Here is a 17,979-nt window from a genome sequence, read left to right on the forward strand (position 1 = left end):
TGCGTGAATCATTTTTGAGTGATAGCCTCTCTAATGACAGGAGACAGTAATGACAGGGAAACGGTTGTGATGTTGCAGCAGTGACAGTGACGACAGGTGAAATCAGGACAACATACAACTCCCCTCTCCCTCTCACACACACACACTCTCTCACACTCTCTCACACTCTCTCACACACACACACACACACACACACACACACACACACACACACACACACACACACACACACACACAGAGTCTGGCTGGCATGAACAAACGTTCCCATTCACTTGACATGAGCATATGTCGGTTGAGAGTAATCACTGTGTATAGTTTCCCACACTGTCAGATCAGGTGTCATCACACCATCATTCACACCTTCACCTATCCTCCCTCCTTAGTAAATAAAACATGCAATGTTATGGTGTGTGTGTGTGTGTGTGTGTCTGTGTCTGTGTCTGTGTCTGTGTGTGTGTGCGTGTGCCCCCCTTACGTGGTGAACAGTTTGAGTTTGGACTCGATGCTGCGGTGTCTCATACACATCCTGGTTAGCGCTGAGCCGATCTCCTTCGTGGCACCTGGAAAAAAAACCAAACACATTATTTAGATGTTGAGTTTTATTTTGAAAAGAATCCTAAATTAGAAAAAAAAAAAAAAAAAAAAGTTTCAAAATAAAGCTCTGAAACTGCAAGAAAAAAAAGCAAGCTGACATAGTGGCGTGTACAGATGGTCCAAATTTGTGTCCAAAAGAAATGACTTCAGGGAAAAGCATGTCACCTAAGCTTATGTTAGTGTGGTGGCTGTATAACATCGTCATAATAAAAACGGTTTCACGCTGTGCTGAAACAGACTAAACCCTGAAGCAACTTCTCGTTCCCATAAAGTGAATATTTTTCCTTCTCGTTGCTGTGGCCTCTACGATCGGCATGTAACAGGAGCTGAACTGAGGCTCTGCATTACAAACTGCATTTGATCCGTCTAACCACAATTTGTTGCACTGAGGGAAACTGTGGCACACCAGTGTGTGCGTGCGCTCGCTATCATTGTTAAGGAAAATCAATCTGATTAAGATCTTATGATGAGTGTTGTAACGTGTTGAAACGATAAGTGTGTGCATGTGTGTCTCATTTTGTTAATGAATTATGTAAGAAAGAGACCAATCCCTCTCACAATCAGCCCTGGTTAACTGGATGTAACAATATTAAGTATCACTCACACACACACACACACAGTCCTGATATAGTCAGTTGCACTTCATGGTACAATGAAAACTCATGTACACACACACACACACACACACACACACACACACAGCCCCTGATTTTTCGAAACAAACACATTATAGTATCTGTGCATATCATCATACACAAAGACACACACACTTTATGCTGACCAGCTGCGCCTCACTCACTCACTCACTCACTCACACACTCACTCACTCACACACTCACACACTCACTCACACACACACAAAACGAAGAACAATAACAATGAGGAAAACTGTTTTTTTTAAAAACACATTATGAATGTTGCAGGAGTTGAATCCACATTTTGTTCTCGGTTTATATCCAGCCGTTCACTCGCAGCATATCAGTGCCTCATAAAAGCTCCAGATGAATGAAAGGATGTAATATAAAAGCCATATTAGGTCAGAAGTTGGGCTCATTAAATCAGAATTACCTAAATATCAATATGCAGCATATAACACGTTTTTTAACACGTCAATGCCTTCTCTTCCTTTCTCGTGTTGGCTCACTTCAGATGTGTTTGTCCAGTTTAATTACAGACTGACCATGAGACCGGGCTGCTGAGTCATTGACTGATTACGCTCCTGGTTTGACTGTCACTGAAAATTGGGATATTTCTAAATTTCGGTGCGTAAGACATTCATAGAATCAGTACTTCAATCAATTGGGCTTATGGTCCAGCCCAGGCTGGGGGCAGCAATAAGGAATTTTACAGGATAACAGGAACTTTTTCAAGCTATGGATAAGTTGTAAAACCATCTAGAGAAGACTCATGTGTAACAGAAAAAGATTCATATAAAGCTGCTGGAAAAATGTATTGAACCTTTATTCAGGTTTGTGCAACATTTAGAAGGAAACATAAATGTTGACACAGACAGTGAGTGAGTGAAAAGAGCTGCATCAATTCAACAGTGGATCCTGTTTTATCTTTATACACAGACACACGCACGCACGCGCACACACACACACACACACAATGGTTTCTTTGTGGCACGCAGTCCGTATTTTGACATGACACTTCCTGTTAAACTGTCCTCTTTGTCACTCACATGCTGACACGCACCCAATACAAACGTATCGTGTACTGCTGATAGCATGTGTTACAGGATCTTAAAGTATTCTACAAACAATGTGGTTTCCTGGTAAATTTCATTGAGACATCTGAATGTAATTTTAAAATTAACTTACTTGTGTATCATGCATGTAAATTGTGTGCTTGAATTGTGTTTGTCTATGCTTTTATACTGTACACAGGAGCACATTTACACTGAAGAGTCTGATCTGAGAGTTCACACTGACTCACTTCATGTTATTCGAATATCTTAATGTGAGAGCTGCACAGGAAGGAAACAGGCAGACTCACAAACACAAGCACACACAAGCACACACAGGCTGCAAAGCTGAGTCACGGCTGAGTTATGTAAAATAAAGAACAATCGGTGTGCGCGCTCATCCAACAGCTCCTTTACGGACAGAAAATGATGTCAGAGTGAAACCTGGACTAACACTGACTGTAACATCCTGACACTCGTTTGAAGCAATCACTCCTTCCATCCATCCCTCTTCCTGTGTGTGTGTGTGTGTGTGTGTGTGTGTGTGTGTGTTTAAGCAGCAGCAGCAGCTCTCTCTCTCTTTCCCTCTCCTTTTCTTTCCTCAATTCCTACAAAAACTCATCCACCCTCCATCCGCCCCCATGCATCCTCTCTTCCGTCGCTCACTCCTCTGCTTCTTGTCTCATTGTCCTCTAACTGTTTGCCTTCTTCCCTTCTCACACTCTCCATCCTTCCCCAGTCCCCTCTCTTCCACCTTCCTTTCCTCTTCCATTCTGCTGTCTCTCCTCAAAGACAAAACATTAATCAGTTACACCCACACACACGTGCAGAAATTTGGACAAGGACACACGGACACACGGACACACACACACACACACACACACACAGAGCCAGGTATGAGGCATCAGTTATTCGTTAAGGTGTGGCGAGGTGTGTTTGCTTTATTTGCCTTTCCCTCCCTGTTGCACTGACAGCTCTGAGCTCAGACAACATTTAAGTCTCAAATGCTGCGGTGACAGACATTATCTTAATGCAGCTAAAGTAGATGTTTAAAAAGTCTATTTGCGTGTCTGTTTTTTAAATCCTTTCTGGTTTAAAAGTCAGTTAAAAGCAAAAACCTAGACTAATTAAAAACATGACTATTTCAGTTCACAGTAAAATCTTCTGTTGTTGCACTGTAAGGCTGTGTGATAGTAAAAATATCACATCATGATGTCGTTCTTAAAGATGCTCTAATAAATATTTTTATTGTAACAATGGATGGCACAACTACTGTGTGTAATGTGAAAGGTATCTGTAGTTGCGACAGACTTGTAGTTAATTAAACCCCTCAGCTCGAGTTCTTAATGCTCTTTTAACGTGTTTTGGTTTTACATCACATTTACCGTCCGGCTCATTCTCAGCATTTTCAGCAGCGGCTGTTTTCAGTTTAAAAAAAAAAAAAAAAAAAAAAACTCTGATAAACGCGCTGTCCACTATCTGCGCAGCACCAAAACAGACACAAACGGACACGGATAGAAACTAGATGGTTAACGGAGCGGAACATCGAGCAGCTTAGAGACAGATATTTTTTCGTCAGGAGTTGGTGGAGACCAAATGTTGACTTAAATTAATCACAAGGACACAAACACAACTCCAATGCCTTGATCCGCCACTCTGTCTTCTGCGTGTGTAAATAAGCAACTGTTAGATAACACATTTGCCACATCAATTTTATAAAAGGTGTTAATTTGACAATGTACTTCCAGTTTGTGGTGGTGGCACCAAGTGGCAAAAAAACAAGGTTTATAGGATACCTCCAGAAAAGGCTGGGTATTGATACTTTTGGGTACTAACTGAAATTAGTTTGCAAATGTGTATCTTAAACTGTCATGTACTGAAAGTTGCCATCAAATGTCTGGTCAAATTCATATTCCAACAAAGTAAACAAATAACAACCAAAGTAAAGTAATGAAAAAAAAAAAAATTGTGTTGGTACCAGTAGGCAAACCCTGGTATCGTAGCAGCACTAGTATAGAAGGATTTTACAATATGTCCAGCCCTGACCCTTGTTTATTACAAGTTGCGTCTTACAGTCATATTTTTGACTGTCATTTCTATCATCTTTGAGACATGGGAACATGGTAACATCGCCACAACAAAGTCAAGACAGGTCAAGAAAACCAAAACAGACAGTAGATCAGACCGGCTGGAAAAATTACAGCAGTTGGGCTACATTGACTATACCAGTTGGAAACAGTTGTGGATGTTTACGACAGTTTTAATAATAATAACGTTACTTTACACTTTCGTTTTGTTTTCTACTCCAAATAACTATCAGAGACGGGAACATGGCGACGCTGGAACTACAACCTTGATTTATTTATTTATTATACCTTGATTATTCTAAGTTGTAACAAACCGTCATTATTCTTTACTTTTCGGGACATAACAGTATCTGGTGCTGCATGTACTGCTGCGTATTTCGTTCAGATGTAGTCTATTCTCATTTGGTGAACTCAAGTTCTCTGTTACTGCTTCAATATCAGTTTCACTGGCTACATCATCATAAAATCAAACATGTTTCAAAGTTTTTCTGATCATAGCTCAATGCCTAGCCCTGTCTTATGGTTTCGATATTAATTAAGCAACACATGAATCACAACATATGCAACAGAGCCAGAGCGTGCGTGTGTGCGTGTGTGTGTGTGTGTGTGCGCCTCGCAGCCAGGTGCTGAACACTGTAGGCGTTTGAAGCATTTGTGTTCAGACATGTTTAATTGATCTCAGAGCCGACTGGAGATGACTTCAGAGAAAAATGTAACCTGACAAGATCAGACAGAGTCAGTGTGGGAGTGAGTTTCGTTTTGATTGTTCTGGCTTTCAGTGTCCTTTTGATTCACAGCTCTAAAAAAGGTTGAGAAATTATCTGTTTGAGTTTATCAGTACAGAACCAAAGAGAAATTTAACATTTGATCAAGCAAGCTTTTTTTATTTTTATTTTGCATAGAGTCTCCTGTAAATACACAACATAATCAAAAGCATGTAGAAGCCTGAACAATACACCCACATTTAATTGGCGAACATTTCATGAAGCAAACACAGGTCTGTTAGCATTCAGTTTCTCACCAAAAACACAGCGTGTATCCCTGAAGCATAAAAAAAAAAAAAATGTGGACTGCATATCCTTCCTCGTAAAACATTTGTAAAGCTGATCTTTAAGATTTGGGACCAGCATTGTTAACATTCATGTTTTATAACTTGCAGTCCTATTCTTCCCCGTATTTTGCTGGTGGTGGTCAGTACTTTTCTTGGCACAGTACTGCTACCTGTCTATCACGGGAATAATTTGAAACCACTGGCAAGAGTATGTATCACATCGCCTGCGGGATCATGCAAAGGGCTTTCACAGCTTGTGAACAAAAGACAAGCAAAACAGGGACCCGCTCATCAAAACATTGCCTCGTAGCACAACTAGTGGTCAAAAAGTCCACAGGGTTCCTTTAATCTGCTGCAATAACAGGTTCGACTCTTCTGAGAGGAACTTTCCACCATATTTTGGAGCCTGGCTGCAGGGATCTGCTCCCATTTAGCGACAAGAGCATTAGTGAGGTCCAACACTGGACCTGGCTTTGCGCACAGAGGTACTGTCATGTTTAAACAGGAAACTGCAAACTGTTAAAAGCACATTGTTGTGTAAAATGCAATTTTATGATGCAGCATTGAGATTTCCCTTTACTAGAACTAAGGTGTGTCCACATGTTTTTGGCCACATGTTGTATTTAAAAAAAAAAATTAAAAAAAATTGATTGACCGTGTTTGGTCAAGCTGAGCACTCAATACACAGCAGAAATGGTCACAAGAAACATTAACAAACATTTTCGTAGTTGTAGTAGTCATTCAAGTATAGAAAATATCCTTCACATAAAATTCACCATGACAAAACAGTTCAAAGTGGAAGATTTGTGGTTTATTTTAAACGTGATTTTTCCTCTCTCTCACTGGCTTTGTTCTATGTTGTTTCTAAGCTTATTCTTGTATGCAAATTAATTTGTTTTGCAACACTGTATAAAATGTGCTAAAGATATGATATGTGAATGATTCAACTAAAAATCAGTCAAACTTCTCTGGGTGGAAAAAAAACAAGTCATTTCTCCAGTCATTTATAGTTTCCCTCCATTTTCCAAAGACACAACGCCAGAGAGACAGACAGAGAACTGTTCACCCTCCTCCTAAACCCAGATTTTCCAGCTTCACTCTCCTCCTCACTGCTCATAATGTGGCTCTTTCAGAAAAGCCTGTGAGTTACGTGTGTGCGTACGTGTGTGTGTGTGCGTATGTATGTGTGTGTATATGCGTGTATTAATTCCTGTCGTTTTCTTTGCTCCCAGGTTGTTCCACAGAGACCAGTTTTCAGTTTTTTCTTTTCCTCTTAATCTACTCCCTGGAGTCTCTCTGAATGTGAACATCTGCAGATAAAACACTGATTTTACAAACTTCCACTCTGGACTGAAACTGCCAACTAAATTCTTTAAAAATGTAAAGAGGAATTCACGTGACGGTCCTGCTCTTAAAGAGGAACTTCACAGTAAATTATTTAATGCACTGTACACATGATCACAGAGATTGTTGTTGTCATACAATATCATTATAGGTGACTTTTCCAACAATACACAAAGTGCATTAAAAACTTTTTCTGGTCAAAATGAGTTTCTATGTGTCCGGTTGGATTTGAAAGTTTGATTCGGCCAAATTCTGTCAAATCTCACTAACCATAGAGTAATAGGCAAGACTCCGATGTCTGTTACGTATGTCAGCTGTAGTGTTAAGTATAAAATGCAGAACACTGACTGCCGTAGCCCAAGTTTGTGCCTTTCACACACGTAGCTGCTGGTTGCGTTAGCATTAGCAAGTCTACCAGGCACCTGTGTGTGTGTGAGTGAGAGTGAGGGTGAGAGTGAGAGAGAGAGTGAGAGAGAGTGTGTGAAAAAAATAAAAATAAAACATGAACAAGATTTACTCCTCTGCAGTGGAGGTAAAGTTACTGTACTGTATTCAGAGATTAAAAAGATATTTTGGAGAACAAACAGTAACATTAACGGAATAGACACCTGAGAGACAACACAGGTACCCACACAGTAACTCTGTGGGCCACTAAATGTGCTTCACGTGACCGTTGAAACACCACCACACTCCCCGTCTTTCCAGAGTAAATGAGAGTCTGACAGTAGCTTCTCATGGCTGGTTAGTTCTACCACTCCCTCACTCTTCTGTTGCTGTTTTTAAGTATCCTGTGAGGGAGATTTTCTAGCAAACTGTAAGGCTGTGGTTTCAACAGTAACAGGCCCCTCCTAGCTGACTCACTCCTTCTCCTCTCTCTATATTGATTCAGATATTGATTAACTGACCAGTTGACCAGCCCATCAGTCAGTCAGGATGGAGCAAACGGTCTCCTTACCTCTGCAATCCTGCAGCAAACGCACACACTCACAGAGCTTACCTTAGGAAACCTCCGGTGGAACTAGTCAGCACTCAGTAGGTCGTCTTGTGATCTGTGTGTGTGTGTGTGTGTGTGTGTGTGTGTGCCTGTGTTTGCGTGTGTGCTTTGAAAGCCACATGACGCCCAAGACGTCAACAGTTCCTCGGTCGCTAGGGAAACCAGTCATGAGGAACCACCAGAGAAGAGGCAAGAGGAACCTGCTCTAAAAATCAGCTGATTGTGACCAGATTTATGCTAGGTTTTAACTCGGATACTGTTCTTATTATCAGTCCTAAAGATTATCACTGATGACTGCAGTTATGTACAGTTATCGGTTACAATTACAGTCAGTACTCATTGCCAAAAAACACGGCATATGTATCATACTTGCCCTAGGGATGGGTATTTTATCTATAGTGCTTATCAGTCTGGTGCTTATCAATACTCTAGCTGTTCTGTTTTATCACTGTGCAAGAAAAACAAATAGAGAAAAGGATTAGAATTTATTCATATTTTTTATTTTAAACAGAATATTATTTTGTTTAGCGTGTTTGGCTAAAGGCTTAAAACATGCCAGTGGATGGGAGACTGCAGACATAAAATACTGTTTTTATGCAAATGTATGCTTGTTGAACAGGTGCTAAATAATTCTCATTAGCTTTTTACTCACAAAGATTTGTGTAAAAAGGAAGAAAAAAAAGAAGAAGACAAGATTTAGATATATAACCCCAAAAATGTAACACATGGATGAGATGGATGGATGGACGGACGGACGGAGCTATCAGAGCTATCAGAACTATCAGAGCCTTCGTCTCTGTTTACTGAAATATAAGAGAATGAAGTCACGTGAGTTAATTTCATGTAAACTCAATCTGGTGTAACCCAACACACAACGCACAGCCAGCAGACGGAACTGACATCATCCAGTGAGAAGAGGAGAGACAGAGCGACGCCTCACAACTTCTATTTAGGGGTACGATTGGCTGTCAATCTGCATCTGGAAAACAAACCTGCAGAGCCCTGATCTCAACATCACGGAGTCAAGTCTGGGATCACATGAAGAGACAGGAGACACTGACACAGACTAAATCCACAGAAGACCTGTGGCAGGTTCTCCAAGATGCTCGGAACAACCTACCTGCCAAGTACCTTGAAAAACTGTACTGAGAAAAACTGGTGCTGTTTAAAAGGCAAAAGGTGGTCTGAGCAAATATTGATCAACAGAAACTATTCATGGTGTTATTTTTAAGCACTCTCACTCTACTTTAAGGACCTAAAACTTTTGCACAGCATTATATATCTAAATCAAACGTTATGTTTGCCATATGTAGCTAGCTGTTTGTGGGTGTTTTTATTCAATGATATCCAGTTTTCGCACCTGTTTTTCGCACTAAAGCTGAGACACCGTACTGGCCTATCAACAGAAGCATTAGCCGACGCTGATTAGGACTTTTTGCTTGAAAAAAAGTGACCGTTTACCTGTTTGGGATTTTTTTTTTTATTTTTTTTTAAAAAGGTGCCTAGTGGCTCTGGCTGTGTTCAAGTACCGATGTTACCTACACTGACACAGCACAAGGAAGCTGTCAGTGCCTATGAGGAATTCACGCTGATAAACTACAGTTAAAGTCGGCTGAGCAGCGAAATACGTTTTGACACATTCTCACATAGAGAAACTCCCGCATCGAGTGTATAGTACCCACTCATGTGCCTTTGGGCAAGGCGACAGGCTGCCAGCTGTCCTGTTACTTTGTCTATCCCAATAAACAATCTTCAAACCCACGGCATTTTCCAGATAGATGAGGCCATGGGTGTTACCATGGCAATCAGCCACACAAACCAACCGGACTGGTTCTGACACGCACGCACAGTCCCCCGTGGGTGTTACGAGGAGATGAAAGGAAGAAAACAATTAAGTGTTTTTGTACGCTGAAAAGACTTGTCAACGCAGAGTGTAACAGTTTTTGTGAGTATGCGTGTTGTGTGTGTGTGTGTGCGTGCGTGCGCGTTTGTGTGTGTGGAAAAGTGGTAACTAGTGGCCTTCCTTAAAGTCAGCTGTTCCAATCTTCTGTTGTCTCTCTCTTTGACACACACACACACACACACACACACACACACACACACACACACACACACACACACACACACACACATAAACTCAGCAGCTGACAGACTGAAGAAGCTGGAGAGAGAAGAGAGGAGGAGGAGGAGGAGGAGGAGGAGGAGACAGCTGTCAAAACACACTACACAGGTGCAGGCATGCACGCACACACATACACGCGAACACACACACGCACAGAACAGCGGAATGCGCTTGGTCAACACGGAGTCTGTAAAGGCCGTATTAGCTTTACGTTGAGCTAACTGTTAACAGATGAGAACAGTCCTGTGTCCACTGTAGGGCCAAAGCAGGCTTAAGCCAGACAAGGGCCAAACGGGACTGAACCAGGGTAGATAGAGAGAAACTTTATTAATCCCGAAATAAATTAAGGCATCCGGTAGCTTATTTGGTACAAACAATACAGACCAAACAACTTAATAAGAACTAAGGTGAAAAAAGGCAATAATAACTAATAACGAGTAAAAACGAGTAAACAAAACACTAAATAATAACAAACAGATGATATAGAAAAGTTCACTAGTGATAAACAGATGAGACATGATAAACTAACCACCGCAACACTTACCAAATGGGAACTGTACATAAATGTGAGAGGGCAATGTGCAAGTGGACGTTATGCAAACAGAGGTAGAGTGAAAGTGTGTACCTAGACCAAAACAAAGCAAAAGAATCGTACCTGTTTTCTGCCAAAGAATTACTTTTTTAACAAATTTCTCAACATAGGCTGAACTGTGTCTGACCCCTTTTACGCTCAATGCAGTGACCCATCATACTGATGAGACAAATGGCTTAACAAGACACGAGGACTTGAGACGCAGGTCAGGCAGTGTGTCACGTTGTCTAAATTTTTCTCTCTCTCTCTCTCTCCGACTGAGGGCGACTGTCTGCGTCCATGCGTGTCAGAAGACAGAAGGGGACAGCCCGGTGCACTGCATTCGCATGGTGAACCAACGGTCAGTAATGGGTGAAATCAAACGAAAATATAGCCTGAAGGTCTGGCAGAACCAGTCAAGTTCAGTCAGGTTGGAGGTTTCAAAGACCAGGGTGTGGCTCGGCTTTGGATCTCAGTTGTAGAGCCATACATAAGTCTTAAAACTCAACCCAAGGTTAAACCATTAAGAATTGGGAAAAATACTCAGCACTATTTCTCAGAACAGTTGACGTCTTGAAATGTCTTGTTTTTTTTCCAACCAACAGCCCAAAACTGAAAACTGAAAGAAACCCACAAAGAAAGGAGCAAGCTCCACATTTGAGAGGCTGAAGCCAGATGATATTGGCATTTTTGCTTGACAAATAACTTAAATGTTTAATCAATTATCAACAATGCTGATGGTTAATTTTCTATTGGCTAAATCGATTAACTGACTAACTTTTTAAGCACTATTTGAATTCCTGCAACAGCCAACATCAACAGCTGTGCTATAGGTGACCTTTGTATTATTTATTGGACGCAACTTGTGATGGTGAGGATGTAGAAATATCCTTTACAAATTTCATTGTGAGGGCTGATCAATTTTTTGTCGACCAACAAATTGATTATCTGACAATTCATTTAGAGATACAAAACCACAAACAACCGGCACTGCGATCAATGACCGACTCTGCCATCTGAGCTGCAGAATCCTAAATCTTGGCTATTTCTAAACATAAAAAGTAGTTTTTAGAAATTGAACCCTACCGTAACCAGCTCTCCTAACTCATCTCATGGCCATCGTTGCAGAAAAAGCAATTCTTCATTTCTTCTCTGTCTACACAGGACTATGAGACACATCCACCGCGGGCCGGTAGCGGGTTACGGTGCCTTGCCTTGAGGACGTGTCGACGGGAAAGGACACATTGGCTGCAGCAGGCTTTGAACCCGTGACTTTCTGCGTCTCAAACAGCCATGACACTGTGCTGACAGATGACTTCTACAAAGTTGTGTAGCTTTAAGCAGCACGCACACACAACCACACACACACACACACAGAAAGTATATACAGTATAATGTACGTATGAGATAGTGTGTGTGCATGTCTAACAGAGAGAGAGATAAACACGTATTGCACATGCTGACTGCTTCGTGTCTTGTGATGTGAGATGCGTGAGGACACCTTATGATACAGTGGTGGTGAAGCGTCTGCAGATGTTCAGCCTCAATGCTTCAGGTGATGTCATGAGCTGCAGAATGTGATCTGAACCTGCCTGAAGCTGTTCATTTCACATTCAGCTCTGTATTTTAAGGACTGTACTGTATGTTTGTTCAGTCACAACAGATACAATTTTGCCAGCGGCTAACAGCTAATGATACACATTTATATGCTCTTAACATTTCCTAATGTGTGTTCCCTCTGTTTTTAGAAACAAATATGAACACGAGACATGACAGAGCAGGTCTGCTGAGGCTTCCGCGAAGGGGAGCGGCCATCATTCACCTCCCTCCCACACACACACACACGTTACTGGATTTCCTTTAAATACCAACTGACTTCTGGGTTACATAATCATACCAGCAGCTGACTGTCTTGACAAAGCCCCATCACACAGGCACTCCAGCTTTGAATACAGTGGTCGTCCCTGTCTACATCCTCTGTGTATTTATACGGCCTGGAGACTGCATCAGCGGGTCTCACTAGTGATACTTTATTCACGGGATAATAGATGTTTTGTTACTGTTTGAAGTTGACCTACAATAAAAATGTTTTATGTCTGTTTTATGTCTCGGTTGGGGCTGAAATCTACAAGTCTGAAAATGAAAAGAATCTGGGGGTCTGGAGTTAGTGAGCTTACCAGACCTCTGTAGCCCGATCCTCATCTCTGTTTGAGGCTAGAAGCTCCCGGGTTTCATTAAGTGCTACTTGCATACCACAACCAACTCCCCGTCCAAAACTGTTGGCAGTCAAGGTACATTGTGGGTGGTGTAGGCAAGAGGTTTTGACAATATAAATAAAAAGGACGTTATCTCTGGTTCTGCTGCGTTTATTTTGATCCTGTGTTTTTTTTTTTTAAACTGTGCGTCGTGGGTCCGACAACGTTAATAGAGAGCAATGCTAAATCTGTGGAGTACTCTTTTAATGTCTGTGGTTTTGGAACCACGTGTTCAACCGTCACATAAGTGCATAATGTTTGTCATGGCCATTAGGTGTACCTCTATACTTGACAAAGTGATACTGTGAAAAATCAAACAATGTCCAAGTGTTGGAGGACTCGTTCAGCATCGAAGGGCTACAACGGACCTGCATTACGAAGTGTCTATGTGTGAACGTTAGTGTGCGTAACCTAATCCGGGTTAAAACAAGGCAGCTGCAAATGAGGTCTCGCTGTGTTACTTCACACACTCACACACAGAGACAGAGACAGAGAGAGAGAGAGAGAAAATAATATTGAGAAAAATGACCCAAATACAGCTCAAGTAACTTGGCATAAAGGCCAGAAAAGATACACGACAAAGAAAAGAAAAGAAAAAGGGAGATGTACTGAAAGTTTTCTTGGAAATTTTTCCTGGCCTATTTCATTCTAGAGTAGCACAATCGTTAATGGTTTCTATATTATATTATATTAGACACATGCGTGTGTACGCGCACACACACAGAGAGCGTGGTCCACAGAGCTTTAATGGAGCTAGTTAATTCCCTCCTGATCTCACTATTTATAATGAAAAGAAAGAGACAGTGAACAATCTCACTGTGAGAAGGAGGGAGGGAAAAGAGGGAAAACATTTCTCACTTACATGATGGCACAGTCTACACACAACCACACGAGTATGCATCCACAAACAAACACAAACACACAAAGACACAGTGATTTTCCTCCAGATTCGTCTGGCCCGCAGCCGAGAACACAATCCAACTGTATTTTTTTGGTTCGTACTGTGCATACCCGCGTGTCTGTGTGTGTCTGTGTGCGCGTCGGTTTGTTTACCTCTGGTCCCGGTCGCCATGTCAGCCACCTTCTGAAAGGCATCCAGGAAGGCTCCAGTAACCACGATGGTAGTCCTGAATCAAAGACAAACGCCACACATATATTATTATATAAATCCATTAAATACATAACAAGTTCTGTGAGTCTAATCTGGATTTGTACAAGACTCACTGAAAATTGTCAGGGAACCAGTTTATGAGGAGTCAGAGTGTCATCTGAACCAACTACTGGAAATTAGGAGAAACTGAGAGAAGTCTGGACAGATACAGACAAATGGTTTTGTTCAGCTTGGTTCTGAACAGGGGTGGTTGTAATGCGGTGACACTTGGGAGGATTTTGAAAGTATGACATGGCTATAAAAAGGGTGAGGTACTGGCACTTGAAAAATGGTTATCGTTAAGTCATGAAAACATTCAAAACATACTTTGAACGCTCGCTCTGTTAACCCTCTTTGCATGATGGGTGAAGCTGCACTCACGCTCAAACTCAGCTTTGACCAGTTAAGACATGACCAAGAGAACAAAATGCTTAAATGAGGTAACAGTTGGGTTGATCAGTGGTTCCCAATCAGACTGATACCAGGCCTCAAAACTTTTTATTTTTTTTTTACTGAACCACAAGAAAAACAATATGATACTAAAAATAGTTCGATAACAATTATATACCTCTATAGGCTATTAGAGGCATTCTAACGTCATCTCCCAGTGTTTGCAATAATGGGCCGTGGAAACAATTACACTCCGCAGTTGTAAGCCCTGGTGGGTGGGGGTGGATGGCTCGGGTAGTCAAATGCACAACTGCTGCAATATAAATGTGTCATGCTGGCGTTCCATCAGCCACTCCACTTCCAGACTGTCAACAAGCAAAGCCGATGACCATAAAAAAAAAAAATAAAACATACAGAAATGCCCTTTAGCAGCAACAGCAGCAATATTTTTGTTGAGAGACAAAAACAAAGCAACATGGTTTTCAACTTGTGGCAAACTGCTGTTTCTTGCAAATCAAACACGAAAAAAAAAACAAAAAAACAAGAACAATTTCTGCCGTTCACAGTAGAGGTACCTCCACACTAGTCATGCGTTCTAAGAAACATGACTGAATGTGTTTGATGGTGGGAAGCTGATGAGGGATTGGGCGAAGGGATCTGACAGGTGCCTCTCAGGAGCCTTTGAGATCGTGTCTCCTTATTTGGAAAATTCATTTATGCACATTGGCTTCAAGTAGGACTCCCACGGTCCCAGTTCCCATAAAAACCTATAGGGCCACAAAGTGCAATGCAGTAGCAACTGTAGTTAAGAAATGAGAATATAATAGGGAATTAAAAGATAAAGTACCAAACCCATAAGCACTATCAGTACAATATCAGTCTAAATGTACGGATTCTCATCCTGTTCTCAACTGTTATGAACAACTGTTATGAACACTTCCTATGAACACCAGAGGAAAGGAACATACCAACATTCGTTATTATGAACTAAAATTACATTAACTGAATAAGACTGGCTTACTTTACTCTTGCGGGATGAATGGCAGATTATAATGTGAATAATGTGACTTTTGTTTGCTTATAACTGGGCAGCGTGAACCAAAACAAACAAAATACAAAAGATTTCTTCTCTGGTTCAGATCAAAGAATCGCAGCAGAAGGCGGATCACAGTCTGAAGCAGAAGACACATCACAAACAAACCTCCTCTTGGTTTTAAAGAAGAAAATTAAAGGACTTTTATTTTGGAAGCATGATTGGTGAAGTCACATGAGAAGCCAGTTACCCTCAAAGGCCAGTGTTAGGAGTGCAACTGGAGACCTCCTGACACACACATCATGATCATCAATGGACCTATTGTCTCCATGTCTGTGTGTGTGTGTGTGTTCCATTACCAGTCAGGTCTATGCTTCTATAGCTGCACACATTCGCTCTCTCTCTCTCACACACACACACACACACACACGCACACACACACACAGAGTCATTATCCCAGAAAACCTAAATAAGAAGATCAGATGACAGTGCTGTCAATAGTTAGTGCGAGTGTAAGTGTTTCTGTGTGCGTGCTTGTCTGTCTGTCTGTCTGACCTCAGTGGAAATTCTCTTTCATATTAAGACCAAAGACATGACACACATGCACAGCTACACACAACTACACACAAGCACGCACAAACACACACACACACACACACACACACACCCAATGCATTATCTTCTAAAAGTCAAAGGTTTCATTGTTTGTATGAAACAGAAACAATTTCCAGGTTTGACTTAAACAACTAACAAATATTCAAAAATAATAAAGCTCTGTTTAGTGTAAATGAACTATAACAATGCAACAAACCTACCAATGAGAATAATGAGGTACTGGTCACTAAAACTCTTGTCACATCTGGGTTTAAAAGTAATATTAAGTCTTGGTAGCAGAACCATAAAGTTAAAACACACTACTGTTGCTTTGTGTGTGCACAGACATGCTTGATCCGCTGTCCCATGATCCCAGGCTGCCTGAACAGTCCGGTGGCTCTCCAAAAAAAATGTTCCTGAACAAGACACCAAAACCCCCACTGGAGCATTACAGAAGCTCTGGGTTTGTCTTTGTTCAGCAGGTACACGCTGCTTTAAAGGCTCAGGTACTAAACTACAGGTCAGGGTGGTGCTGCTTTTTGAAATTCTACACCAGACTTCATGACTAAAATTTCTAATCATTCCAAACCCAAACAATGTGTTCGAGTTAAATTCATTCTACAGGAGAAATATGACACAGATGCTAATATAATAATTCAGCTGTTTAATAAGTTGACTTTAGAAGATTTGAAATGGAAAAAAGTCTCATTAAATGATTTTAAAAGTAAAAGTACATTTAGCTGGGGGCAGCAGTAAGAGGATAAAAATGTTATGGATTCGTGCCCCAGACTTAACAGAAGCAGTGATACTGCTCATTAAGAATTTGGATTACAGATGACAATTTCTAATATTACTGAAATGAAACATTACTGAAATTCACGTATCCAGCCACACAAGTATAGAGAATTAAAGTTTTCAAAATTAAAATAGGTAAACTGCAGTGTAAAATATAGTGATATTGCGAAATGTAATATCATCCTGCTTCTTTTCACCATAACAGTTTACTGCAGGTCATTACTGCATAGCCAATTTCCATTTTCAAAGCATCCTTTTTCCAATGATTGCTTTTTCACAATGCAACTTTTCTGTCATGATGCAAATGTCTCTGTCTGTCATTCAAAACAAACAGGGTAGAGCCAGTTTGTTTGACTAGTTCAGGGCTGAGCCGAATGCCTGCAAGCTTCGAAACTCCAACCATTGTCATGGTAATCGACGTCCAAATCAGTATTTGAATTCTGCGGTTTATTACTACTACTATAATTACTATTATGTCTAAATTAAACAATGTTATGTTAGCCATGTATAGCTAGCAGTTTGTTGGTGTTTTTGCTTTACCCACTTTCTGCACTAAAGCTCAGACACTCAAGGGCTGTACTGGCCTATCAACAGAAGCAATAGGAGACTGATAAGTAGTTTTTCCTTAATAGGAACTGTTTATACGTTTTAAGGTTGCACTGTTTTTGAAAGCATCCTCCACTTTGCTTGTAGTACTGCAGTACTGTAGATGATTTCATCCCGTGACAACAATGAAGCCACAGCCATCTTTTTAACCACAGTTATTTAATTTTAACCACATCTACTGTGTCCAGATGTCTTTCTGTCTGATGCCTTTAGACTTGTCTACAGATTAACTCACGTGTGTCATGTGGAGACGTTTTCTACTGTGAGTCACAACACCTCTTGACAATAACCTAATTAAATGTTTCCTGCACCAAATCTGTTTAGACTTAGTGTAGAAAATCATGCCTAATAATCGCAGTAATGTTCACTGTATATAACTGCTTATAAACACAAAAAGTAAGTATTTATTTCCAAAAAAATAAGCTGCCCCTAAACGTCTTTGTTTTTATTTCTCAGATTAGAAAAGGTATTTTATTTTTATTGCGATTTAATGAACAAACACCACTGTGGAGTTCCAGTCCGGATTAAAGCTTTATCTGTGCAATGTCTGCATGTGTCCGCAGCAGATCTTTTAAGTAGCATTAAAAATTAGAGTTGCTTGTGCCTTGATGTACTTTTTGTGCCTACATCTGTGTACGTGACTGTGTGCGTAGCCGGCCGACTGGCAGGGCTAATGGGCTGTGACTGGGTGCATCAGGCAGAGCTA

At 40.9% G+C, this 17,979-nt stretch overlaps 2 protein-coding genes across 3 annotated transcripts in view; one reads left to right on the forward strand and one right to left on the reverse strand.

Annotated features, from left to right (window-relative positions):
- The window catches only part of LOC120807181 (E3 ubiquitin-protein ligase TRIM35-like), a 322,424-nt gene that overhangs the window by 275,419 nt on the left and 29,026 nt on the right, over positions 1-17,979 (forward strand).
- The window catches only part of mtss1 (MTSS I-BAR domain containing 1), a 67,935-nt gene that overhangs the window by 27,276 nt on the left and 22,680 nt on the right, over positions 1-17,979 (reverse strand). For both annotated transcript variants that reach the window (XM_040116155.1, XM_040116154.1), the window contains exons 3-4: positions 13,759-13,832; positions 476-560 (exon numbers count right to left, since the gene is read on the reverse strand). In XM_040116155.1, coding sequence (XP_039972089.1) covers positions 476-560; positions 13,759-13,832 — 159 coding nt within the window. The remainder of the gene's footprint in view (positions 1-475; positions 561-13,758; positions 13,833-17,979) is intronic.

Source organism: Xiphias gladius, chromosome 21 (genome assembly GCF_016859285.1).
Source record: "Xiphias gladius isolate SHS-SW01 ecotype Sanya breed wild chromosome 21, ASM1685928v1, whole genome shotgun sequence".
Classification (NCBI taxonomy): Eukaryota; Metazoa; Chordata; class Actinopteri; order Istiophoriformes; family Xiphiidae; genus Xiphias; species Xiphias gladius.